The sequence below is a fragment of the Elgaria multicarinata genome, chromosome 3 (assembly GCF_023053635.1).
Source record: "Elgaria multicarinata webbii isolate HBS135686 ecotype San Diego chromosome 3, rElgMul1.1.pri, whole genome shotgun sequence".
NCBI classification, from domain to species: domain Eukaryota; kingdom Metazoa; phylum Chordata; class Lepidosauria; order Squamata; family Anguidae; genus Elgaria; species Elgaria multicarinata.
The window spans coordinates 105,125,720-105,153,509 of record NC_086173.1 but is presented as its reverse complement, the minus strand read 5'-3'; the positions used below and the strand labels follow the sequence as shown (position 1 = coordinate 105,153,509).

The 27,790-nt window shown below is 41.9% G+C and overlaps 1 protein-coding gene across 1 annotated transcript; it reads left to right on the top strand.

Annotated features, from left to right (window-relative positions):
* The first annotated feature begins 2,198 nt into the window (after positions 1–2,198).
* Positions 2,199–19,463, top strand: TNNC1 (troponin C1, slow skeletal and cardiac type). The gene is made up of 6 exons (XM_063123378.1): positions 2,199–2,311; positions 9,554–9,584; positions 11,435–11,581; positions 11,854–11,968; positions 17,823–17,959; positions 18,974–19,463. Exons 1-6 carry the CDS (start codon positions 2,288–2,290, stop codon positions 19,003–19,005), a joined length of 486 nt encoding a protein of 161 aa, XP_062979448.1. The 5' UTR covers positions 2,199–2,287; the 3' UTR covers positions 19,006–19,463.
* Positions 19,464–27,790: the final 8,327 nt, after the last annotated feature.

Here is a 27,790-nt window from a genome sequence, read left to right as displayed (position 1 = left end):
AATCATTTATCTCAGGGAAAAACAGTCTGCTGCAAAATCCATGGGTCAGAGTCATAAAAATCCAAGCTCATTTGAGTCCACTGTGGACAGTATTTTATGAATGGTAACTGCTAATGTAATATCGCTCTCTGTGCTTTTTGCATGTTATGGAAACATAGGAAGCTGCCTTTACTGAGTTACACTGAGGCTAATCTACCCCTGCAGCCCTTTCGCAATGGAAGAAGCATGCTCCTGAAGGTTCCCTGCTTCCGCGATCACCCCTCATGGGTCACAGGCAACTGATTTTTACCACAATTAGAGGAGTGCCATTACGGGAGCACGTGTGCCCCATTACGGTGGTTCTGCATGTGTATCGGTTGAAGTAGACGGGGCTAGGCTGATGGCTACAGGGCACAGGATTGTTTTTTTACTCATGAGGGATGTGCAGGAGTGCAGACATACAGCAACACATGGGGGGATAGGAACTCCGTTGAATATGTGCTCCTGTGCAGACATATGTTTGTATTAAAAACAACAACACAGTGGTAAAACTGGTCGGTACCCATGCACATGCCCCTCACAACTTAATTGGCTGTTCGCTGAGCCCGGAACTCATGGCAAACAACGACCTCGCAAAGGGGGACACACTGCAAGTGTTCTTCGCAATGGATGTGAGAGAGCTGGAAAAACCGCAACAAAAGCCGTCAGGGATTTTCTGGAAAACGTGAGTGGTGGACCCGAGATCACTATGGGAGCAGCTGTGCGTCATGAGACCAGTTAGTGATGACTATGATACAATCCTGTAATAAATGGCTGGGGTAGACTCCCCCTGACTGTCAGTGGCTCTCCAAGGTTTTATGCAGGATCCTAGCCCTACCTGGAGAAGCTGAGAATTGAACCTGGCACCTTCTGCATGCAAAGCAGCTGCTCTACCACTTACATCTCCCTCAACACCAAAATGTGCATATAAATCTGCCAATCTGCATCTGATGAAGTGGACAATGTCCATGAAAGCTTATGCCAGAATAAATGTATTGTTTTTTAAGACTCCTTGTTTTTGCTGCAACAGACTAACACGGCTACCCCTCTGGGAATCCATGTAAAATAATGTCTTCTATTGACAATGTACCACCACTCATTGAATGAACACATGCAAACTCTACGTGAGTTAAATTTTGGGCTCGCTTTGAGTCGTGTGCAACACAATTGGACAGAGGAGGGAGCTCTGAATCAATGGAGAGAGAGATTCTTTCTTGTTGCATAGAAATACTCTCAATACCAAGGCCTCTCCCTGAATGACAGAACAAATTGCTTTGCCAAGAATAAGAATGCTACCAACTCGCACAGATTCTTGCCGAGAACAGGAAGAATCATGTAGTACAACTTCAAAATGCTCCTGCGGCGAGGTTTTTTTTTGCTTGTTTGACAGAATTTCCAGGCTCTTATTTATTTTATTTTTATATCACCCAATAGCCAAAGCTCTCTGGGCAGTTCACAAAAATTAAAACTCTTCTTATTCTCCTTGAGGAACTATCCAGTGAAATTTTGATTTGGGAAACTGCTTTCAAACAAGCAATCTCCATACAATGAGATGCTTCCATAGGGCAGCAGACGGTACAGTACACTTGCCTGTGGAAGGCATACATTGGAATTGATTCTCGATAGCCTTAAAGTGCACATCTGCAAGCAACAGGGACATGTTCCTATCTTTGGCAGTCTAATACACATGTGGAATCTTGGAAAGTGTTTCTTTAAAAGAGATAGTTCTTCTAGGAAGACACTTGTGTTCTGCTGGTGGAAAAATCAGCTGTTCCTACTACACAGCGAACTTCGTTTTTGCAATCATCCCTATCTGTCATGTGGATGGATGTGGGGTCAGCAGTGCTAAAGCCTGCAGCAAATGTGGACTGTGAGACTCAACATTCTTTACTTGTGCCATCTGATTCCTGAAATAAGTCTAAGTGTAGCAAGCATCAGGTTGTACTTCAGTTCTGTATCCACTGAAGTAAAAAAGAAAACCATCAGTGTAATCAGGATCTGGCTTTGGAAATGTCAGCTGTAACAAACTTTGCATACCTCCCCTTAAGACCGGGCAAAGAGTCTTGCTTGGAATGGATAGCATGGCCTTTCACGGGTGTGTATATGCTGGGCTGTGTAGTGATCATCAGCAGTTCCTGACTGACACATTTGGGGCTGACAGCCTGCTATATAAGCAAGGCTTCAAGAGACAGAGAGCTGGCAGAGACCTGATATTTGTCTCTGTACACTTTGTCATCTCAACCCAGCTCCTGACCTGCAATAACTAACCATGGATGATATTTACAAAGCAGCAGTAAGTACGATTTTCATACCTGGTAATATAAATTTGAGGCTGGATCTTGCATCTGAGTAAACATGTTTAGGATTATGCTGCATGTATCTTAACAAGGTACAATGAGTATAAATATTCAGTGTGGATGCTACAAATGTTAAATTATGTTAACATAATTTTTATTATGAATGCTAAATGTAAAACTTTTGATTTAAGTTTTGCATATGGTGCAGAGATTTGTCATACTGTTCTTCTTCCAAGCAATTTCTTGTACAAATGTATTGTGAGATTACTTTAATGAAGTCGTACCAGGTTATGTTCTTATGAAAGGCTAAGCTTGTATTTTAGCTCAGTCCTACACAGAGATAGATGTGTTTAAGCCTATTATTTTGATAGGCTTAGGCATGCTTAATTCTGCATAGGATTCCACTGCTAGATACCATTTGAAATCTACTTGTTATTATAGCCAATATTATTATTGCCAATGCAACAATTATTTTTTATTATTCCCAGTGCAACTATTTCTTCTTTTTATAGTAAAATGCAATTTTTCAGAAGTTCCTCTCACAAGCTGAAGAATTTGTTCTTGAATCTTTACTATCTTCCCTTCTGCTACCCTTGATAAACAGCAATGAAATTACTCAAGCAATAATACTTTTACAATTGTTGTATCTATGGTTCTTCAACCACTTTTCTATGAAATGAATGATAAAGTAATATACTGTGTTTAATGAGGGAAAGGTCACAAAATCCCAATTGACTAAACTTCAGGAATTTAGCTCAGAAAATAAGTCAAAGGAGAAATTGGAGAAACCAATGACAATAATAGAGATACCCTTCCTAATTCCGTTTTCATTGTGGGAAGAATCTTGCTATATTTGTAGATTAATCGGGTGTATGTTCTTCTGTGGTTAAGACTGTTATTAAGAAACCCTAATAAGACAGATGGAAGAAGGAGGATTCCTGCCTTGAGCATATCCTGGTGAATGCTAAGCTCCCCAAAGTAGGTTTAAACAGCTGCTCAATGCTGTAAATAATTCAGCAAGGCAAAACAATGTTTGGTTTGTGGGCACATTTTTGTCTAAAATGTGGAAGGTTCCTTTTAAATAAAAGGAATAGCCAAGACAACATCTTACAGCTCTGTGGTATCTTGATTCTGTTTTCTTTCTTTTGCATACGATGAAAAAAGGCTACAATTCACAAACCACTGAATCCCAGCTGGCGGTTATTGAATTGCACAGTCCATATTTTGAGGAAATCATAATGCTACTGATAATAAGCTTATAAATACACCAAAGAAAATTTCATTGCTGTTGTCAACAGCAGTGTTTATTGCACTTTTAGTAAAGTGCTCTTATATCTCTTGATTATTTTTTACCTTCTTACTGGTGAGGGAAATTACAGGTATTCCTGTGTTATAGCACGAGAATTAAAGATATCCAGTACGTTATTTATCAGTGATGTCAGAAGCAAAATTCTTGCATTGTCCATTGTGGGCTTGGACAATAAGATGATGCTTTACCCCAGGAATCTCTTGGGGCCGCATTCCAGTGGTGGGCAGGGACAGAGGCAAAGAGTGTGGAGCCAAAAATACCAGCATATTGTACCTTAAAGCTCTTACTGTTAGCAATGAAGCCTTAGGAGAGAGAGAGATTGGCCTTTTAGAATGAAGAAAACTGCACAAAAGCCAGGAAGCCACCAAATGATTGATGGTTGGGGGAAAGGGGTGTGGCCAACTGGGGAATCCCAGAAGCCCAGATTGGGCCCCTGTGATGGTTGGATTTGGTCCCCAAGCTTAAGGTTTTATAGCCTGCTTTTTTGCCTTTATGAGTTGTCTTAGTTTAGACCAGCCTTCCCCAAACTGGTTTCTTCCTGACATTTTGAACTGCAAGTCCCATCAGACAGCCCCAGCCAGGTTGGCCAATGGTAAGGTACGGTGGGAGTTATAGTTCAAAACATCTTAAGGGCCCTGTATTGGGGATGGCTGGCCTAGAGTGAAGCCTTATACATATTGATTTTATTATGGCTTATACTGTTGTTTTATACTTTGAATGGTTTTAATTTTTCTGAACCGCCCAGAGAGCTCCAGCTATTGGGAGGTACAGAAATGTAATAAATAAATAAATAAATAAATAAACATTTGTATCACATCATGTTTCCAAGGAACTCAGGGCAGTTATTTCATTTTTCCTCACAACAATTCTGCAGGTTAGGCGAGTCCACCCAAAAAGGTTTATGGCAGAGTGAGGATTTGAATTCAGGTCTTTCTTGTCCGAATGCAATACTCTCATCATGACGCCACATAAAAAGGCAGTAACCAGTCTAGCTGGAGATGAAATGTTACGGCCATTTTATTAATTTACTGCAAAGTTGACAACACATTTAAATGTGCATTGAATGATGCAGCCAAACGTGTTTAAATACTCATGTGGACCAGAGGAATCCAGTGAATTTATCACCTTGCCCACTCACATCTCTTAGGCAGAGCTAAGTTTGGAATGGTTTTACAAAGGCCTGTGAACTCCACAAAGAACATTGCCGGGGACATGTGTCTGGATAAAAGTCTCCAGTGATAAATACCAATGTCAATCAGCCTCTGTGAACAATCAGAAGTGTTATCTTTCTTACCAGCAACTCAGTCACTAGGGCATAAAAATAGCCTGCATGCCAAAATAGTCAAGTTATGTGGGACACACAGAAGGACAAGAGGCATTTGTTTGCTGTCTCCTGCTATCCTGGGTTGTTGAGGATATGAAGAGTTGGTTTGTTTTTTGTTTTGTTTTTTTGTTTAACTGTTACAATGAAAAAGCAGCTCCCAGCTGCTCCATTTCCATCACAGCGGCTTAGATAAATGGGATCAGTTTTCACTATGAAATTTCGAACAGAAGACTTGCTGCTATTGTAATCTGTTTCTAATATAGATAGTCCTACTCCTCCTTCTCCTCTGTCATTCATTTTCTGGAGCTTGTTCTTTTTAAATAGAATGCCACCTTAGTAAGATTGATTGTTTTTATAGACCAGTACTTTTATAGGGCAGTTCTGGCTCCACAACAAACTTTATAGCTGCAAAAGGCTTTACAAATTTATTTATGAGTCTCAGTTTATTCTGAAGAGATTATCAGAAGAGAAACACAACGGTAGAGTGCTGCTGATCAGGAATAAGGAACAGTGGGTCATAACTTTCTTTGGCAACACAAAAGAGGCATTGGTCAATGGCTAACGTGGCCAGTGCCATTTCTAACATTTATTTACAGTTAATGATGTGCAACAATGGGCTGTACAGAACAATGAGTCATTCCCCATAGACGAGGAAGATTTGGAGTGACAATCGGTATTGGGTCAGGTGGCAGCAGATCCACATATATTTAAACTGAGGCTAGGGTTGCTCCAGAAAAGTGTTGCTAAAGTTGTGAGACTTGGGCCCTTTCTACACCTAAGGGTTATCCCAGGAAAATGGAGGGAACGTCCCTGCCTGCTCCCAGGATCCCCTGTGTGGCATTTGGATGCACAGGAACGATCCCGGGATATAGGGCTGGTGTAGACATGCCCTTGATCTTGAAAGGGGTCTTAAAAGAAGGGGAAAAACGTGCTCTAATAAAAAGAGAAAAGGAAGTACTGAGGACAATAATGGGGGGGGGGGGAATCCTGAGTGGGAGAAGGGGACAAAGTAGTCCCTGCCATGGTAATGATATGTAAGGAATGGAACACAGAATAAAAAATAAGAAAAGTCCTGCAGAACCAGTAGACCATGTGGTCTGGCAACTTGTTTCCCAGAGTGCTAACCAGATGCCTCTATGGTATCCACAAGCAAAGCACAAGGGCAATAGCTCTCTTCCACTATTCCTCTCAGCAGTGGCATACAGCCTTTAAACCTGAAAATTCCCTTTAGCCATCTTTACTCATCACAATTGCAGGGACTGGCCCTATTATTAGGCAGAGTGAGGCAGCTGCCTCGGGTAGCAGACACTGGTGTATGTGTAGGGAAACAGTGGCAGCCCCCTTCCCACCATTCCTCCTGAGCACCCCAGCCATTCCCCTCCGTTGGAAGTAGCCTGTTCTGTACCCCTTAAGCTGGCTTGCTGCCCCTAGGTGGAGTGGAGGATGCTGTTCTGTGGCCAGTGTTGAAATAAGATTCAACTGTGAGTCCAGTCAACTTCTGGAAGGTGTCATCTTTTCCTTTGTCTCAGGCAGCAAAGTATCTTGCACCAGCCCTGGTCTACTGATAGTCTTATCTTCTGTAAATTGGTCTAATCCCCTTTTAAAACCTAAGTTAATGGCCAATGGCCAACACCCAAATTCCACAAATAATGATGTGTTGGGTGGATACGTTCTTTGCTTTGTCCAGGCCTTCATCTATAAGACGCCAGGATTGCGCCTCATTATTTTTTAACCTGTATTTTCTGTGATTCGATTCTCCTCCCACACCGTCATACTGCAGCAGCTACAGCGCTTTATTCCTTCAATTTAAAGGGGGGAATCCTGTCATATGAGCCCTTGCGGAGCGAGGTTGCTCCACGTGGGTGGGAACCTTTTCTTTTTAAAAAAAATATGTTCTTTATGCTCACCTCTGCATATATGCACACACACAAGGGTACAGAAATTTGCACGCCCAGATGACTAAACATATAATTTAAAATCTACATACCAAAATTTACTTATATTAAAGAACTAAGGAAGATAAAATGAAATGGTGACAACAAAGTTCCATGATGTTGGGGAAGGTATGCCCCCGATGACCAAATCTCAACCATGGTCTCACGATCCTTTGCATCTGTGCAGGTAAATACCTGCAGGATGCGCACACCTTGGTACCCAAAATGGTGATTACTCCCATTCATTTCCCTTCAATTCTTCCGTGAAATGGTGGTCCAGTCTACCGATCTATGGCCCGGTCTACTGATCTATGCAGCATTGTGTATACAATCGAGTGCCCAGTCTACCTCCTTAAGTGCTGTCTCTTTAAATGGACTTTATGTGATGTGAGGTCCCGTCTACCCATACAATACAAAGGCGGACTGCTATTGTGTTCTTCTTAAGCTCTCGTACTTTTAATGGGAGGTAAATGATGAGGCTTGCTAAGTAATCTACAAAGCTTTTATTAAGCAACAAACGTCTCTTTAACCTGAATAGCGTCTACCTCTTTGTAACAACGCCTTAAACAATTATTATGCAAACTAAGCAAGACAATTGTCCATTCAAGGAGAGAGAGAGAGAGAGAGAGAGAGAGTGCGGTGGTAGGTTCTGGCGCAATCTCTCCAACTTTCTCACAGCTTCTTTACGCACTATGCGTTTGAGCTTCCCGCGGATTCTAGCATCAGTTAGTGTTTCAGGATGCTCACCCCTGGAAGCTTTTTCGTTTCCCTCTGAGGGTGTAGGATTTGGCTTTGAGAAGATAAGCTCTGGAGTGGGCTGATTCTCAGCTGAGGAATCTCCCATGAGAGCTTCCTCTCCCATTGGTATGGTCTGGCTGGTGTCTGGCACTGCATCTTCTAGTTCTGAATCTGATTCTGATTGATTACCTGAAACCCCTTCTCCCGAAACAGGGGCAGTAGGGTTAGACATGACAACTGCTCTGCCGACCTAACCCCCTTTTATTTCCATTGAAATTGGTGCCCGTAACTACAATCTTGCTTGCAGAAACAGGCAGGCATGAGAGAGGTATGGGAAATGAGAGGTGTGGCGGGAAATGGGCAAGATATGATATCACTTTGTCCTGCCCTCAAAGCTACGCCCACAAAAGCTGAATTTACACCCCCCAGCAACATATAAGGGATAAAGCAGGGTAAACGCAAAGGTTTTGGAAAAGTCATTGTATAATTGAAGGTACAAATATGCGCATTGCCGTGACTTTGCGGCTGTGTCATGTGTCAAACAACGGGAAAATGAGGAGGTAAGCTGATTTAAAGAGCCCGTTTAGATGTGCCCCTGAATCCATTTCATTGGAAAACCCAAACTTCTAGTATTAGGAGAGAGAGAAAGAGCAAAAATGACTGCAGGAGACATTGGAGAATAGCCAGAGAAGAAAAGTGGAGAGCTTTAAAACAGGGATGGGCAACTTATGGCCCTCCAGATGTTTTGGCCTATAAGTCCCATTGACCCTTAACATTGTCTACGCTGGTCAGGGCTGATGGAAGTTGTAGGCCAAAACATCTGGAGGGCCAGAAGTTGTCCACCCCTGCTTTAAAAAGCAGGATTAGAAATCTGAGGCAGAACTTCATAAGGAGCAAGTTTGAGGGCTTGGGAGTTTGTGTTTTTAGCAAATATTCTAAACTGACTGCAGGAGAAAAGGATAGAATGGAACGAGATTGCTGTTAAATGACATGTAAGCACAAAGACAAGAAGGGACAGAGCAGAAGGGTAGATCTTGGAGATAATGAAATGAAGGAGATGGGACTTAGTAACTGTTTGGAAATGAGTGGAATAAGAGATGATTAAGGTTCTATCTTTCGAAGATGGGAGTTTAACAAAATTTCTAAACACAACACAGACATACGGAAGAGAAAATATTTAAATAGAAATATTTCTAGCTCCACATTTCCCACAAAAATGATGGTTATCTCTATGGACTACTAGATTCATTGAGTCACTTAAGCGATTTATTGAAAATAGTTTATATCCTTCTTTTCCTCCCTAAGAGGATTAAAGCAGTGTACACAATAGACAATAAAACAATATAAACAAACAACAAAACTCATAAAATATATAGGAGGTTTAAAAGTCTAACTAAAAGAACAGTTTTACCTGTTCTCCTAAATGCAGGCAGTGAAGGAGCCCTACAGATATCCTGGGGGAGGGAGATACAGAGGCAGGGGGCAACCTCTTCATCACAGCAGTTAAAACTGCAGGAGCCCTGCCCTCTTTTAAATCTGGTCACTCTAGTATAGCTCCTGCAGCTTTAACTGTGATGAAGAGGGAATTTCACCTGGTTCTCCATATATACAAATGACACCTGCTGAAATTCCCTTTTCTATGCATTGAAGATCCTTTTCATATGGTCACCCTAAGATACGCTGGCCTCTCAAACCTGGTGCCCTCTAAATGTTTCAGATTACAACTCCCAACATTTGTAACTATTGGTCATGCTGGATGGGGCTTATGGGAGTTAAAGTCCAAAATATCTGGAGGACACCAGGTTGGGGAAGGATGACATGGCTTAGCACTATGGGACTCTACTTGAATGAATTACCAGGATGTCTAAATATACAAATAATTATATGCAGACTGTATGATTAATAATGATTTGGGTCTTTATTTTAATAACAGGTTGAGCAGTTGACAGAAGAACAGAAAAATGGTAGGTATATGCCATTTATCTTCCCAATCATCTCACAAAGGGGCAGTTTGCTCCATTGGTATAGTCTGCAATTTGAATGAAAATACTTAGGCACAAGTTGAGAGCCATCAGCAATGGAAGTTAACCAATCGGCAAAATATTTCTTTAGGGTGCAATCCTACGCATGTTTAGACAGAAAAAAGTCCTACAACTCCCAGCATGCCCTGGCTTAAATGGCTGGGTGGGGAATACTGGGAACTGTGGGATTTTTGTTCCTGTCTGAACATGCATAGGCTTGTACCTTTATAAATTAAACTCAAAGTAGCATACAAAAAAGTCCATAACATATATAATACACAATAAGAAGAGTTTGAATGACTAAAAGCATTTTTGTACAATAAAACCAAGAGTAGGATAATGCTATTCAACAAAACAACCACAACAGGGAGATAGAACTTAACTCACACTAAAAGGCTGATGAAGTCAAAAGTTCTTGGCAGTTCACCTGAATCTTAAGAAAGAAGGAGCCAACTGAACGTCTCTCTAAGTTACAACAGAAAAGGCTCCTTTCTGCCCCAACCAATCATGCTTCAGGAAGTGGCAGATCCATTTCAGGACCGCCTAGGCTGACCATATGAAAAGGAGCACAGGACTCCCATATCTTTAACGGTTGTATAGAAAATGGAATCTCAGAATGTGTCATTTGTATGCATGTCCCTCTGCCCAATTTTGGGGGTCCCCCTATCCCCCACGCTACACATATAGCAGTCCAGGCAGAGGAAAAAGAAGCAATCTTGAGGGCTGATGTCCCATTAATTAATCTCATCAAGAAGAAGTCAGACAGCGAACATGAGAAGAGCCATGTTGGATCAGACCAAGGATCCATCTGGACACACTGTGGCCAACTAGCTGTTGGCCTGGGACCCACAAGCAGATCAAGGGTGAAACAGCACTCTCCCTTTCTTTTCCTTCAGGGCTGCCTAGTGGAACTCAGCTCACTTCAAAATTCTTTGCAGAAAATCTATAAAGGTGCTCCCTGCGATCCCTGTATATACACACAATTTCTGAGCTATTGTCCCTCCCTTGATTGTATTTCATGTCTTTTATTAAATTAAAAATAACAACACGTTCAGTACAATCCAGAACCAATGAAATAACTGATATGTCCTTGCCACCTTCAGTTGAATGTGGCCATTTTGATAAATTGTTGTAGTCTCTTTCTAATGAAGTGCCTCCAAATAATTTTTTAAAAGTTGTTAAGTATCAAACAACAACTAAGGTGGTTACAGATATAAAACAAATTACTGTACTTATCACAGGTATGTGGAGCTGAGATATGACAACACAGAAAGTCCCAGGGTATTAGCTAGCTACAGCTGCACTGGATTCTTTCAACCATCTGTAATGTTAAGGGAGCTGGTTATTTGCTTAATATCCTTGTGAGAAACTAAGTTATTTATTTATTTTTATTTATTTTATTACTTTTATATACCACCCCACAGCCGAAGCTCTCTGGGCGGTTTACAACAATTCATTTACCCTGTTGATCTTAGTTGATCTATATGAGAGAGACAAGCAATTTGACATCACTGGAAGAAAGGTGTGGAAAGTTGATGGGGATTTTCTGTCTATCATAACTGGAATCTATAGTTTGATGTAGATTCCAGCCTTCCTCAACCTGTTGCCCTCTGGATGTGTTGGAATACAGTTCCCAACATCTCCAACTAGCATGCCCAATTGTCATGCTGGCTGTGGGTGATGGGAATTGTAGTCCAGAGCACCAGTTTGGGAAAGGCTGGATTGGGCTTTGACACTTTCTCACTATTATTAAATTCAACACTACAAATCACTGATTTCATTACTTTCCCCAGAATTCAAGGCTGCTTTTGATATCTTTGTCCTGGGCGCAGAGGATGGATGTATCAGCACAAAGGAGCTGGGAAAGGTGATGAGAATGCTGGGGCAGAATCCAACCCCTGAGGAGCTACAGGAGATGATTGATGAAGTAGATGAAGATGGTGAGCTATTCCTTTTGGCTGGTTATAAGCATCCTGGTAAAATGGGTTTAATATAGCCCCAAAAGTTTGATAACCCCTGATGTGAGAGACAACAATTTACAGAATTGTCCAAATTTGAAGCAAAAATTAACCATTATCAGCTGCTCCAGTATCTTACAGCATTGTAATTGACTCTTACTTGGCCATGTTTTGGAATCTAAAACAATATTGATTGGAGCTTTTTCAAGCTGAGAGATAAATTTACCTTGATTGTTTTCTTTCCCCATTGGCAGGCAGTGGCACTGTAGATTTTGATGAGTTCTTGGTTATGATGGTCAGGTGTATGAAAGATGACAGCAAAGGAAAATCAGAAGAGGAACTTTCAGATCTCTTCAGGATGTTCGATAAGTAAGTGCCATGGTTAGCTTTTGTCATGGAACTAGGGAGTGATTGACGTGAGCCAGCGTGGTTCTCACACCCGTACCTTGGATGACTAGTAGAAATACACAAGAAAAAGCCAACTAATTTCCACACTCCCTCTTCACTGTGGGCCTTGCTAGACCTACCTGATAATCCGGTGGGGAGTAGGGGTGATGCTGCGCTGCAGCTAGCGTGGGCCATTGCCCCTAGCTAGATGTAACACGCGACAGGGTAAGAGAAAGCCCTGTCGCGTCAGCCATGTTTTTTAAAAAATTAAAGGGCCATGTGCGCAGGAGCGCACCAACGAGCAGGTAAGGCTTTTTTTAAAAAAAATAAAAATAAAGGGTTCCCTGCTCCCCCCTGCCCCCGATTTCCCCCAATGTTTGATGCCAGTCCGCTCCCCCCACTCAATTGCCCATCCGCTCACCCCACTTGCCCACTTGCTTGCTCGTCCACTCGCCCCCCCCGCTTGCCCCCTGCTTGCCCCCTCGCTCGCTTATCCGCCCCCCGCTCAGCATGTCCGCCCCCGCTCACTCGCTCCCCGTCTCCCCGCGCTTGCCCCCTGCACTCGCCCCCCTCGCTCGCTCATCCGCCCCCCGCTCGCCCTGCCATGGTACATCCTTACAGCTCCCTGAGGGAGGGGCCACTCCATTCCCCTGGGTAGGAGAGTCTGCCCCTAGTAGCTGAAGGTGTTACTGCAGGCTTCAACCACATTAACACATTTAAATTAATAGAAATGTATTAATGCATTTTTAAAACAAAATAACCCTGAGGTGCACAACCCAGGGTCCCCTTAGTACGCATGCCAAGTTTCAGGTGACTAGGTTTCACTGTCTTGGTGCTATGGCACTGCCAAATAGACAGATACAAGGCTCCTTTAAAAATGAGTGATTTATTGCATGCTTGTGTTTGACCCCTGAAGAAAGTTTGTGGGTTTTTTAAATGACATCATGAAGGATCAGGATGTCTCCCGCACACCCGTTGGAAATTCCGTCATGAAAAGAACCATTTTCAAAGTGGTAACATCTGAAAAAGTGTGATCTTCCACCACTAGATGGCGCTGTCTCAATGAAACTGAATGGAACTGAATGGAAGGGAAATATTGAATTCAAACCACATGGTTTCCCTTCTCCATCCATGAAATTAAGCCCATAAAAATCGCCCCCAAAAGCAGAAAATATAAATGCCACAGGTAAGCAATATGCTTTCCCCTTATTGTAAAGACGCCCACAGACACACATCCTCCTTTATTTTTATAGATAAGCCTTTCTGTCCTCACTTTCCTAAAGAACAGTTAATACATGACTCCAGTTCCCTGTGACTTCTTTCAAAGCTGCTCCAGTAAAGCATAGATGAAGGAAGGAACCATGTGACCTCCCCACCCCAGGATGGAACCAAGTCATTGGCCCTGGCTCATGGGTTCTTTCATTCATATGTAAATAGAATGACATAGAAAGAAGCAACCTATTAACAGGCCCCACATAAGGTGAAATCAATAAAGCTGAGGCGTAAGCAAAATTTTGAAAGAGGCTTAAATAGAAACTTAAGGATAAGAGGACATCAGTTCGGTCGAATAAGAAACTTAAACTTAAAATACATTTCTTATTAACACACTGCCCAAGTTTATATGTTACATCAGCCTTCCTCAACTAGGTGACTGCAGCTCCCATAATTCCCAGACATAGAATTCCTGGCTGGGAATTAAAGGAGTTGCATCAACTGGAGGGTGTCCAGTTGGGAAAGGCTCTGTTAGGCTAGAAAAGTCAAGGCAAGACACAATGCATCCATGTTACTTAATGCATGGCTTCTAGGGAGAAACATTCCTTCTCTGTTTCCATCAAAGCTAAGTGGGTTATGTTCATGGAAACAGAGGTGTCTCTAAATAGAACTAATCACATCCCTGGTAGCAAAGCAAACCCTCCTATTTTATAGGAATTAAATCTTTTGATTCAGAGTCAGGTCAGAGTCTTTTGTGAGGAGATGGCCGCTTTTGAAGTAGCCAAGATAAAAATGTCCTTCATCTATATGTAGATTAAATATAAGAGTATGGAAATCTGGTTAGGGAAATCACTCCTGTTCTCTGGGAAATATTTGCATAGCTGTCAGATAGGATAGAACAGCATGATCAAAGAGAATTGATAGCATGGATGTTGTTTGAATCTGAATTTTAAACCAGCTACCTGGATTCCATTATGTCCTAGTCTAATGCAAATTGAGAGGTATTATGGAAACTTAATAATATGGCCAATAAAATATTGGAACAAACAGATTTCTGTATCTAGTAAAATTATACATTTATGAGAGCCATCACACCAGAGATTTAGTGTACCTCACCATGCCTGGTGTGCAGATTTGCAGTGCAGTACTCACATGATGCCATGCCTGTCTGTCTGCTGACACCCCACCTCTTTCCCAGCCTTTTCCTAGAGCGCCTAAAGTCTGGATTATTTTCCCTAAGCGTGTTTTCCTTTGTTGGGGGCATGTGCTGTGATGGGAGCCTTGCTGTTGGCTTGAATGAATTGCATCAGGTCCTGGCAGGGAAAAGCAACCTCTCCCAGCAGCTGGCTCCAAGGCTCAGTATAAAATCCAAGCCTTGCATCCCAGGCTCGAAAGCATTTTTTGAAAATCGTACAATGCCCAAATCTCTGCAGAGACAGGATTGTACTCCCTTGATGCCCTCAAAGAGCCAGACTAAAGGGTTGTTCCATTTTTGGTGGGCAGAAAGGTGGTCTAGTTGAAGTAGTCATCTGACAAGACCTGTCTTGTTAAAGGTGGGGAGGAGCAACCAATGAACTGGAGGGAGAGAGAGAAGGGGTGGGGTGGAGTGGAAGAGAAAACAAGCAAAAGTATCGGAGGTAAAAAATGCAGAGGCAAAGCAGGGGGGAGAATTACGTGTGATGGAGCACTATATTGCTTGCTTATTTAATTATTTATTGCATTTCTATACTGCCCAATAGCTGAAGCTCTCTGGGCGGTTTACAAAATTAAGATAATTCAAGTGTAAAACCATAATATAAAATACAATATAAAAGCACAACCAAGATAAAAACAGCAGCGATTAAGAATTATTTGCTTTAAGAATATGCTTTAAGAATTATTAATGCAAGACAAAAGATTTTGAATAATATTTATATATTACAGTGACTAACATAACAGAATGTCTTGAAGCTTCCACTTTCTTCAGCTGCTCTGATATGAATCAAAGGATTCTGTAGAGATTTAAGAGATCAGTTAGCTGCTCTTCAGCCAAAAAGTAACTTATAAAAGGTTAAAAACAGATTAGAAGCAAATACAGTAAAATACACTGACAGCACAATCCTATGTGTGTCTACTCAGAAGTTTCTCCCATTCAGGTTTAAAGGGGCTTACTCCCAGGTAAATGGCATTGAGCTCCTTCAGTATGTAGGGAAGGAAATGGTATGTATTGCATTTCAGACATATGCATAAGTACACAAAAGAAACTTCTGTGTTAAAATTTACACTTCTGTGTAACTCTACTGTGCTAAAGATAAGATCATTTAACTCATAATAAACAGCAGAACTAAAAACAACAACACTATATCCATTTGTGAAGTTGGGAATCATCCTGTCCTCCTGACATTAGCCTCAGACAAAGATTTCTGAAGTAAAACATCACTTTTAATAGGACAAGGTTGCGCAAACCATGTTGCATTGCACTGTACTGCCAGCTGAAGACCTTTTTATTCTCTCAGTATTTTAACACTTAATTTTAACTTAAATTTAAATCTTACTGTTTTAACTCTGTATTTTAATCTTATAATCAACTTTGCTGTGTGGTTTTATCCTGGTTGCGCTTTTTATACTGTATTTCGTAATTGTGTTTTTAACTTGTTGGATTTTTTTTGTGGTTTTAATTTTTGTGAACCGCCCAGAGAGCTTCGGCTATTGGGCAGTATAAAAATGTAATAAATAAATAAATAAATAAATAAATAAAATAAATTGTGCAAGCTCTGTTGCACTGAAGTATTTCAAACTACAATTAGCTAGTCCTGGGTCATGTGCTAGTGTCATGAGAAGGATTTGGCATGTTTAGGTACTACCCTAAAGCCACTCAAGGGAGTGGAATGCAGGAAGTGTCCTGAGCCTCGGAGATCATGCTGATGTAGCAAATGACAAGTGACAGTGTCAATGGAGAATGCAGTTTTTCTGTATCTATTGGGGTTCAGATATAGATTGTCATCCTTGGCTGCCCTGAGTACTCAGAGCAGATTAAAACATTTAAAAGATCAAAGCATAAAATATAATCTCAGGTTTGGTTTTTTAAACAAATATTTCTATGCTGTCCTTGCTTAGGTCTATAGGCTAAAAAATATTATATATGCAACTTTCAATTTTTTTTAATAATAATAATAAATGTATCTCTTACCCACCTCTCCACATTGATTGAGGCGGGGAACAACAGTAAATATAAAATATATAAAACTGAATTAAAACATAATATACAATTGTTAAAACATCCTAAAAACATCCTAAAATTTCACTGGATAGGATTGCCGGAAGAGATCAGTCTTTATAGCTTTCTTGAATGCTAATAAACTGTTAACTTGACGAGTCTCCTCCAGACACACATTTTTAAGAGCACTTTTTTTTTTTTTAAAAAAAGCCTAATATTATTACTACCCAACATTTATTTAGTATGAATATTTATTTATAGACAGATAGATAGACTGATAGCATTTCTATCCTGCCTTTCAGTATAAAACTTCTGAAGTGGCTTGGAACAGCCACATTAAAAATCACTATAAACATACAATGAAGCCAGAAAACAACAACAATAAAAGCAGCAAAAAGCAGCAGTAAAACAGCAATGGCAGAATTAAAACATCAATTAAAAGTTCAGAAGAAAATTGTCTACATTTGGCACCTAACTACTAATAAAGTATAGGTGCCACTGCCTTAGTGTCCCTGAGGAGAAAATCCTGCAATGAAGGTGCCATCACCAAGAAGGCCCTATTCCCTAGTTGCTACCTGTCTAGTCTCAGAAGGTAAGAGGCAATTAAGTCCCTACCAGTGAGGCCTAGACTTTGCAAGTCACCACAAGTGTGAAAGAGCCTCTCGGAACACCTTTCTGTGAGATTTTAGGTATGGACAGTGCACAGATGTTACAGGTCAAAAGAGCACATTTTAGCTGAACTTAGCGATCACAATAGGACCTGACCACTGTGTTGTGCTGCTTGTCAACAGTTGCCACAGAGTTCTGTCCAGTAGCTTAGAAGATACGAAAGCACACATTAGAGGCTACTTGGTCTGAGTTTGAAAGAAAGGACAAACACATCTTACCAGGTGGAGTTGCTGGAAAGGGAATCTGGTTACTGCTGCCACTGGAACTTTTGAGGCCAGTGATGGGTGCACAAGAAAAGTAAAAGACGCAATTAGCATTTCAATATTAAAGGCTGTCCATGCTGCTGCTCCGCTCCCCCACCCTTTATATCGTAAGACTTGCTGATCACCATTATTATGTTACTTGGATTTAGCTGCAACTGTTGTTTTTTCCTCACTCATGGGCCAGCTGTGAAGTAGGAACCAAAACTTTAGCTATGATTTTGGTATTATATTTTGTATTGGCTTTATTGGTAAATTATCACTGTTGCTTGCCAGTCCTTTCTTTCAAAAGCTTAGGGCTCACACAAATCCCACATGATCATGTCTCTTACAATAAAGAGATTAATGACTAACACCTTTTGCTTATTGCCTTGATGTATCACAGGGGATACGGTGTTTGAATAGGCACTTAGCTGTAATGGAATCCTTGGTGAGAAATGCCTAAGAAATAATTGCAAGCAGAACTCTTCCATTTTTGAGCTCTTCCATCCTTTCACAGAAATACAGATGGCTACATAGATCTGGATGAATTAAAGCTCATGTTGCAGGCTACAGGAGAAACCATCACGGAGGATGACATTGAGGAACTGATGAAGGATGGAGACAAAAATAATGATGGCAAGATTGACTATGATGGTGAATGTCTTTATGTGTGCTATTTTGCATATAAGCCAAGAACTTTAAAAGGCAGCAGAGGGTGGACATATATTTAAGATGGGCATAAACACTGAAACTCTGGGATGATCGAGAAGAGATCCTGGCCCTCACACACTCATCCCAGAGTGCAGGACATGGAATAATGAGCTCAAGTTACAGGAAGCCAGATTCTGGCTGGACACAGGAAAAACTTCTTGACTATTAAAGCAATACAACAATGGAACCAATGACCTAGCAGGTCGTGGGCTCTCCCACACTAGAGGCATTCAAAAGGCAGCTGGACAGCCATCTGTCAGGGATGCTTTAAGGTGGATTCCTGCATTGAGCAGGGGACTGGACTCGATGGCCTTATAGGCCCCTTCCAACTCTACTATTCTAGGATTCTAGGATTCAGAACTATACCTTAAAGTCCAAAAGAACTCCTTCCAGCTAAATCAAGGGGGAAGTCCTCAGGTGCATTGCAGCATGTACTGGTCTCTGGATCAAACACATATCTTTGCGCAATGTGCCTCCTCTTTTTTAAAAAATTCTTAATGGTTTATGTTTAATCCATTGGTATAAATTTTCTATATATGAAATTAGCGTTTGATGATCCAGAAAGAGGAACAGAAAACGAAGTGTATATGTGAGCAGTGCCACAGCTTAACAGAGAATTAAGCATACTTTGGTCCATTGAAATCCACGCGCCTAGAGTTGCTTAATTCTGCCTTGGATTCAAGCCATTGTTTCCTTAAAAGATTGATTTGAGGAATTATAATAGGGTGATTTAGCCCAGGAAAAGTATTAAGCAGTACAGAATAAAAGCATAACCCATGCTTTGTGCATGACAATCAATACACATAGCCCTTGCACAAGCACAGCTCACCACAGGGAAAGGGAATCCCACATGTGGAGCAGCAAACACACGATGGAGAAGGGAGGAAGGTCAAGAGATTGCACCAACCCCGAAATTGCCAAATGTTACAAACATCTTTGGCTTTCTTTCTTTAACAGAATTCCTGGAGTTTATGAAAGGTGTTGAATAAACCTGAGATTTCTGGAAGAGCAGCCTCATCTTTTGAACACCTTCAATTTTATCTTGTGTCATTTCATCAGTTCTATTTCTTTTAGTGCTTGCATGAAGTCATGCACTGAACATGGTGAACATCAGGAAAACACGAGCCATCTCTTAAGTGCCCCAACTGGATACCTTGTGGATATTTCTTGAGTCAGGTTATTGTAATCCTTTCATTGCTATTGGCTTCAGTGATCATAATATGTTCCTTAATGTTTGAATGGGTTGTGCAGGTTACAATGAAAGATTAGGTTTGAATAACTATTGAGACACTTAAGAATTCATCAAAAATTCTGATTTAACAGTGGATTATGCCATCTCTTCCTTCCTGTACCTTATCCCCAGCCAATGTTTAACAATGTGTAAAAATACAGAGTGTACAAAAATAAGATTTCTTTTTGAAATGCTAATAAAATTATTTGAAAATTAGAGTGGTTCTTGGTTGTCTTGAAGAAGCCACCCATCATTAATAGCTGCCATGCAGCCTTTTCAAAAAAGAAGAAGCTGATCTCAAGATCATCGTGGTCTTACTGAGCATACCATGCATTCCCAAAACACGTTTTTCCTCCCAAGATTTCAGTTTTAAGTTTTGCTAATAGATCTAGTAGATACATCCAGTCTACATTACCTGAGATACCCAATTCTCTACCTAATAACATCTTCTGCACTCAACCTGGTTATATGAGTTTATTTTTAAGCAAAACAATAGACACATTTGAGGCTTTTCTTCACAAGGCATTCCCTACACACTGTCGTTTTTGGGTTCTTTAGACGACAACGTGACCCTCCAGTTTCACTTCTGTGTCTAGCCAGCACTTTCGGCGAGCTGCTTTTTTTTTTTTTTTAGTGCAAGGAAAATGCAGAGTTCAATTGTGCTATACCACACTGCCACCTAGAGATTATGTAGCAGAAAACGGGAAAGGAAAAGCGCCTTGTGTAGTGCTCAGATCTCAATTCTGTGACGAAACAAAAAGTAGATGAAGCAGGTTAACAGCTTCGTGTAGAAAACCTCTTAGAAAGCACAACGTTGGAAGGCCCTTACTGAAAGAGAATAGTTCTTCAAATGCTGAAAAGACACTGCTGAACAGATTGTGGTGGTAGACCAGAGATGAGACAGTTCCTACCTGTCTTATACTAAGTCAAACCATTGGTTCACCTAGCCCAGTACTTTCGACACTGACTGGCAGTGGCTCCAGGCAAGAGTTTTTCCAGGGGATCAAACCTGAGACCTTCTGCATGCAAAACAGGGGCTCTACCGCTGAGCTACAGTGGTTCCACTGGCAGTCCAATAAGTTAAGGTTCAAATGCATGGACCAACTCAGTTCACACTTCCCACACTATTTCTCTCTGTAGCATCTCTTTTCAAGATCTAACATCATTATACCAGTACTAGCACTCTCACTGATTTAAAGTGAACTCCCATTTTTATTCATCCATACTAGAAGCTTAATCCTAAATGACACTGAACACTAAAGATTAGATTCACATTTATGCTACATCGCTAGAGAGGTATGAGGAATAAAAACAAACCTGTTCCCACAAATGTGCATTTTTAATAGTTTGGCCCCAGGGCTTTAAAACATTACAATCCCTTTTTCCAGGCATAAAAATGGGATGCAAATGAAAGGGATAATGTATTATTGTATCAGCGACTTTTGTGAGACACATAATAGGAGAATTATGAGAGATCATTATCCTTTGCACGGAGATCACCTCTTGCAAAACAAAATGGAAGGATGAATCATTCTCGGTTTTCTTTTAATGCTTCAACATTCCTCGGACCCAATGCGACATGCGACTCCATTACTTGCTTGGATCGGGCCAGCGAAAAGAAATACAAGTTTGGTATCGGAGTGCTGATGATTTTTGGTATGTTCCTGGGTATCTGGTTCAACGGTGTCATCGTTATACTAACTATCAGGCACAAATTTCTCAGGATTCCTATTAATTACGCTGTGGTGAACTTGTCAGTTGCAGACATGTTCAGCATCGTCATTGGACTCTGCCCCACCATGGATGCTAATCTAAAAGGATATTACTTCCAAAGCAAGTCATTCTGCATCTTCCAGGGCTTCTGTCTTGCTCTGTTTGGTAAGTGTTTGCCACCCATCCATCGAGCTTTCTGCATATCACTTCTTATGAAAGTTGTGCTGTATACATAATAGAGCACCCTATGGCTTAAGTCCAGCGTTGCCCAAGCAGACGTCCACTTGTGCAACACAAATGCCCCTTCCCCTCTCTTCTCCCCTGCAGCTCCACACATACCTCTCAATCTGCTTCAGAGGGTCCTGCAATCCTCTGGAGCAGTTTTAAAGGCTGCAGGGAAGAGGGGACATCTGTATCACAAAGAGTTTCTATCCTGCTGACAGAACAACACCATTGGAAGATGTACCCTTATGTATGCAAAGCCCCACATTGCATGAGTGTGTTAGACATGGGACAATCGGTCCCCAACAACTGCTTGTCTTTTCTGTGCCATATATGTTGCCACACAGTTTCCTAGCACTTTTTTCTAATCCCAACTTTAGGATTGTCAAAAATCTGAATTTTGACCTTTTTTTGTTTCAAATTTGGGGCATCCCCAGAATGTGGGTAATTTTTATGCTGAATTCAAGTGTAAATGTAACACAGTACTTAAACTGCATGTTCTATACTGGGGTGGGGATCCATTGGAAACCTATATCTGAACCCCATTCTTGAATTTCCAGAATATCAGACCTGCAGCTTCACTTGGGTGAGTGGTTTGAAGAGTAACCTGAGCAGTGAGGATGTTTTAAAAATGTTTTAAATAGTTATTACAAAGATGGGGGAACACAGAAAGAAAGAAAGCCTAACTCTAATGCTAACCCCCCACCCCAAAAGTATTGTAGAGCTTGAAAAAGTGCAGAAAAGGGCAATGATCATAGGGCTAGAACAGCTCCCTTATGAGGGAAAGTTACAGTATCTGGGATTGTTTACCTTGCAAAAAAGGCAAGTAAGGGGAGACATACAGAATTATGCATGGACAGAGAAACATTTCTCTCCTTGTCTTATAATACTAGAATCTGGGGTCATGCCATGAATCTGATTGGTGGTAAATTCAAGACAGATGAATGGAAGTCTTTCTTCTCACAGTGCACAGTTAAGCTATGGAATTTACTACCACAAGACGTGGTGATGGCCACCATTTGGATTGGTTGAGTAGGGGGTTAGACAAATTCCTGGAGGAGAAGGCTATCAATGGTTACTAGGGAGCATGGGAAGGAGGGTGCTGATGCACTCATATCCTGCTTGTGGGTTTCCCATGAACAGCTGGTTTGTTCACTGTGTGAACAGAGTGCTGGATTAGATAGACCTTTGGTCTGATGCAGTAGGGCTCTTCTTATGTTCTTAAGGAAGGAAGGACAGACAGATGGACATGCCTGCTAGTATGTGGTCTGAGGTCAGCTCAGAAGTGAAAAGTACTCTTCTTTCAGCAATGGGAGTACTGGTGGGCTGGGAAGCTTCAGGCCCAGTACAAGATCTTTCAGGAGGGAGGGGTCCAAATAGCAAAAAGAGGGAAAAGGGGAAAACGGGGTGGGTGGGTAGGAAGCTACAAACTCTCCGGTTGGTAGGCTGCTTTATCCACCAACTGGTCTCCAACCCTTCCCCCATTCTCCTCCACCTCTCACTCCCATAAAAAACTCTGCCAATTAATGTGCTTCCCTCATTTGGCTTCATGAAATGCAATTACTATTTTGTGAAGTCATCTGATGTAAAGCGCTGGCTAAGAGAACACGCTGCAATACTCACTACCACAGACGTAGTGATGTCCACCATTTTGGATGGCTTTAAAAGGGGGTTGGATAAATTCCTGGAGGTCAAAGGCTATCAATGGCTACTAGCTCTGATGGTTGTGTGCTATCTCCAGTATTCGAAGCAGTAAGCCTGTGTGCACCAGTTGCTGGGGAACATGGGTGGGAGGGTGCTGTTGCACCATGTCCTGCTTGTTTATCCCTGGCCGATGGCTGGTTGGCCACTGTGTGAACAGTGCTGGACTAGATGGACCCTTGGTCTGGTCCAGCATGGGACTTCTTATGTTCTTAAAAGGTGGTTGCCCTTCAAATCTCACCTCTGCCACCAACATACCAGGTGGTGTTCGGCAAGCCACTGCCTCTCCATCGCAGACCAGCCCTTTTGCTGCGATACCAGCTGATCTTTTGCTGGTTCTTTTATAAAGTTAGTGAAGGAATGGGCACAAAGTGATTTAGAACACCAAGAGTTCTGCATACATCATCATTATCAGCCAGCTTTGGCTACCCTCCAGGATAGACTTGGAAAAGGAATAGCCTCTTTTAAGTCTTCGTTGTTCTGGGTCCTATGAGGCAGTTCCCCATACTAAAGGGACAATTCAATGCATGTTTAGACAGAAAAAAATGTCCTATAACTCCTAGCATGCCCCAGCCATCCATGATGGCTGGGGCATGCTGGGAATTATATTACTTTTTCTATCTAAACATGCATAGGGTTGTACCCTAAGGGTCTACTTATATGACAGGTGGGGGAAAAGCACAGGGGAAGGGGTTGGTAAAGCAGCTTGCACCTAATGTTGATGAACGACCACCTATTTCGTCACCATGATGGCAGCAGCATAGCAGAATTTCTGGTTAAGCGTTACTGTGAGAGCAACAAGCATGATTGCTTCCTCTTCCTCCTGCTGTAGGGCTGGTGGCCCTTTGGTCAGTTGTCGTGTGTGCTGTGGAGAGGTACCTGGTGGTGTGCAGGCCATTCAAAGCCATCCAGTTTGGGAAGAAACATGCCATACTGGCCCTCCTGTTTGTCTGGCTCTGGTCTACAGTGTGGACTATCCCACCACTTTTCGGTTGGAGTAGCTATGACGTGGAAGGTATTGCCTCAAACTGTGCTCCGGCATGGCACAGAGAAGACTGGAAGAGCCGCAGTTACCACATGTGTCTCTTCATTTGTTGCTTCCTGGTTCCTTTAACCCTTATTCTCTTGTCCTATGGCAAACTTATTAGCACCCTCAGAAAGGTGAGTCAACCAACCTGTTTCCCATAGCAGATGATAATGACCTAGTTCTCCAATGGGCTTGGAATGTACTTACCAAAAGTCCACAAACGGATAAAATAAGGCCTATAAGGATGCAATCCCCACGCTGGCTGGGGAATGCTGGGAGTGGTAGGACTTTTTTCTGTCTAAGCATGCATAAGGTTGCGCTCTAAGAAAACAAAGAAAGTACTTAAGGTAATAAAGGTTGAGTCCACGGAACACACAAGATACCATACTGCTTCTGGTTCTTGAGAATTCTCAACTGAGCTTCACACCAAGTCAATGGTGAGAAGGATGAGTGAAATTCAGTGAGTTTCATACATATGCTCACAACTGCGAACAGCTGAAAATGGAGAACAATATCTTAAAAGTATTTATTTAACAAGTATGAGCTTAACAGCTTCATGTAGAAAAGCCCCATATGTCACATCTTGCAAAAGACGATAAAAGATATATAAAAGATAAAAGGAACTGCACTGGCTGCCTATTCGCTACCGGGCCAGGTTTAAGGTTCTTGTACTTGTATACAAAGCCCTAAACAACTTGGGACCAGGATACCTGAGAGAGCGCCTTCTCTATTATCAACCTGCCCAGTCACTGAGGTCATCCGAGGGCCTGCTCCTGGTGGTTCCACATAGATCCATCCTCCTATTGGAGTCCACCAGGGGAAGAGCCTTCAGCGTGGTGGCCCCCCTCCTATGGAATTCCCTGCCTCTGGAGGTCAGGCAGGCGCCCACTTTGTACTCCTTTTGGTGCCTCCTCCTGAAAGCATCATTATTCCAAGAAGCCTTTCCTTAATGTCCAGCCATAAGTCACTGTGTTTGCTTCTTTTAAACTCTGTTTTAAGTGTTTTATTCTGTTTTTATTTTCATTTTATCTTGTACACTGCTCCGAAATTTTTCAATGGGGAGCGGTATATAAATATTCTAAATAAAAAAATAAAATAATAATAAATAAATAAAATAATAAAATAAAACCAGCAGTGGAGGATAAAACAAATGTAATAACACTCAGTTCGCCAGAAATTTCACACGGTCTTAAACTTAAACTCTAAAAATGTCACAAGGTCTGTAGATCATCACTAAGGCAAATTAACATGAAAATTAAAAGTTAAAAGATTTGGGAAAACGAGGTCTTTACCTGCGTCCAAAAACCCAAATAGATATGGGGCACCTTCTCTAAACTGGAAATCCTCATTATCTTATTCCTGCTCTTGCGTGGTTGTGCTTGCAAGGAGGAAGTGCAGGGTTTTCGCCGGTCATTTAGGTACCAGAGCTGTCGCCCCCTTCCTGGCTACTGGCAATCAATCGTCAGTTGCCATCTACCACGACTGCAGTTGCAATCCCCCGGGATTGGCCACGGAAGAGCCACATTGACCTTGCTCAGGCAGGAGAAGTTGGGGCAAGTTCCCAACTTTTCAGCTGCGGATGTTTGGCTCTTTGCCCGAGGATAGCTCTGAATCGGCAGCTGCGTCATAGAACAGATGCAGCGCGGATTCGGAGCCACTGGATTCGGGGCAAATACAATGTATAGCGAGCCCCCGAATTAATCAAGACTTTGTATTTGAATATTTGTAAGCATTCCATGAACTAGGCTGACCCTAAAGCTCTATCTAAATTAGTTTCAAAGAAGCTACTTAGGTCAGACTTTAAATAGCCAGATCCATTCACAACATGTAGGACTCTAGGCTCAGGGCAGGCTGTCACACTGGAGCAATCTATCATGCTTTTCTGATGTTTAACTGAAGAATAGATTTTAAATGACAAAAGGAAAGAAAAACCACCACCAACCACCCAGCCTTGGAGAGGGGGCACATGCTTAGGAGGCCCCAGTCACAACTGTCTGACCTTAATTAAAGCATTTGAGTGAGACACGTCCTCGACACGATTATGCCTTGTAGCTATTTATAGGCATGTTATTCCAGGGCATGCTGGGAATACTTGGTGCAGGCATTGTCCTAGCAGCTGTTACAACCTTCTATTCTTCATTGCTGTCCTCAGAGTCCCTCCTCTTTGACTCATTTGCATCCATAACTCACTGTCATAGTCTTAGTCAAAGCATTTGAGAGAGGTGGTGAGGAAGGTATTTGCTATTAGAACTGCTGCAAAAGGCAGGCAGGCAGGCAAGGAAGCAGCACTTTTGCTCTTGAGCCTTTTAAAGGGATGTGAGGAATAAAAATTGTTTCCCAGAAGCTGAAAACACTGCAGTCCAAACTGGTGCTAAATTCGTTTGCAGAAAGCGTCAACGTCATGTCTCCTGCCTTTATGAGTTTCTTGGGAAATTACAGGACTGAATCTCATCATATTAGTAATGCCAATCTATACGTGAAGTTCTATGCCTTCAAATGTGAGTTTGCCCCCAATAATGTGTGGCGCAAGGGTCATGGGGGTATTATTATTATTATTATTATTATTTATTTATTTATATAGCACCATCAACTGGCTTGGTTTGCAGGGAGTTTTGACTATAAGTGAACATTGAAAGATGCAATCCTCCACCCATGGTTTCACATAGTACAGTCCACTCTACCCTCTGTGTTAGTGCCTCATTCTGCTGTCTGCGTAGGCTCCATCCTTAGTGTAGCATAATGGAGTGGGAGTTGTTCAAGCAACGCACAGTGCAGCTGTGAGGGTGAGCTTTGACTTAATTCAACTCAAATGTTAACACCTTTAGTTCTAAGCATGTGTTCATGAAAGGAAAAAAATGCTTCAGATCTGCTTTGCTCGAATGCTGGCAGCCAACTTACCCACAAAAAAGGTCCTTTTGCTAAGAACATATATCTCTACCTATAAAGCTAAAAGTATGTGTGTGTTACGTATGTCCGGAATGTTTACCCCCGTATGTTTACCAACTTCCAGATGAGTTAGAAACTTGAAATTGGCATGCTGATAGGTCTGGCCATACAACGTACCAGAACAATCTAAAAACACAAAACGCTGGGTTTTAGGTATTTTTAAAAAAAGAATTTAATGAAACAAAACCAGGCTTATGCCTACATCTCCCAACATACCTTGGGCAGAACTCCCAGCAAGATTTGGGCAGGAGTCTAGACTTACCAGCCTTTGGTGGCCATTGTGAGTGTGTGGGCAGGTGGCAAGCAGTCATTCCAATTCCCATAAAAGGAAACAACCCATGTAAATGGGATTCATTTGTGGTACCTTCTCCCAACCACCATGAGTGATGTTAAAATCACAACAAGATATAACAGTGTGACTTTGAGAGGGCGAACTCTGAACATGCTCAAAGGCACCTCATCCTGATATTGCTTTTTTCTCAGAACCTGAAGGCCTTTGCCCTTAAGAGGGAGGGAGGGGAGGCACACTTGCCCAGGAACAGCCCAGCCCAGCTCTTCAGCACAGGCTCCTGATGGAGCACTTAGTGAGCGAGAAGTACAGGCTGAGGCAATCCCAGCTGGACTTGGCTGGAGCTGGGTGTGTCCACTGACAGTTGCTTACCTCCCCTCCTTGGCGATGCTACTCCTCGACACTATCGAAGAGCATCAGCAGCAATGAGAGGAGGGAACTGCCTCTCAGAGGATGCAGGTACCTGAGGGATGCCAAAGGCATGCTGGGAGGTGTACTGGCATGTAGAGTGGCTGATTTTAAATAAAGCATGGTTAGCAAACCAGGTCACTATGCACAAATCTCTCAATCCTAACTCATCTCCCACTTTCCTGGCCTCTCACTACCTGTTTTTGTTCTCCTTCTACCCGACTTTCCCCAACTGCT

Bases quoted from the DNA above. Each gene is read 5' to 3' on its own strand.
- TNNC1 (XM_063123378.1), top strand. From the start codon at position 2,288: ATGGATGATATTTACAAAGCAGCA. The intron at 9,585-11,434 runs GTAGGTATATGC...TACTTTCCCCAG, and splicing joins GACAGAAGAACAGAAAAATG to AATTCAAGGCTGCTTTTGAT. The intron at 11,582-11,853 runs GTGAGCTATTCC...CCCCATTGGCAG, and splicing joins TGATGAAGTAGATGAAGATG to GCAGTGGCACTGTAGATTTT.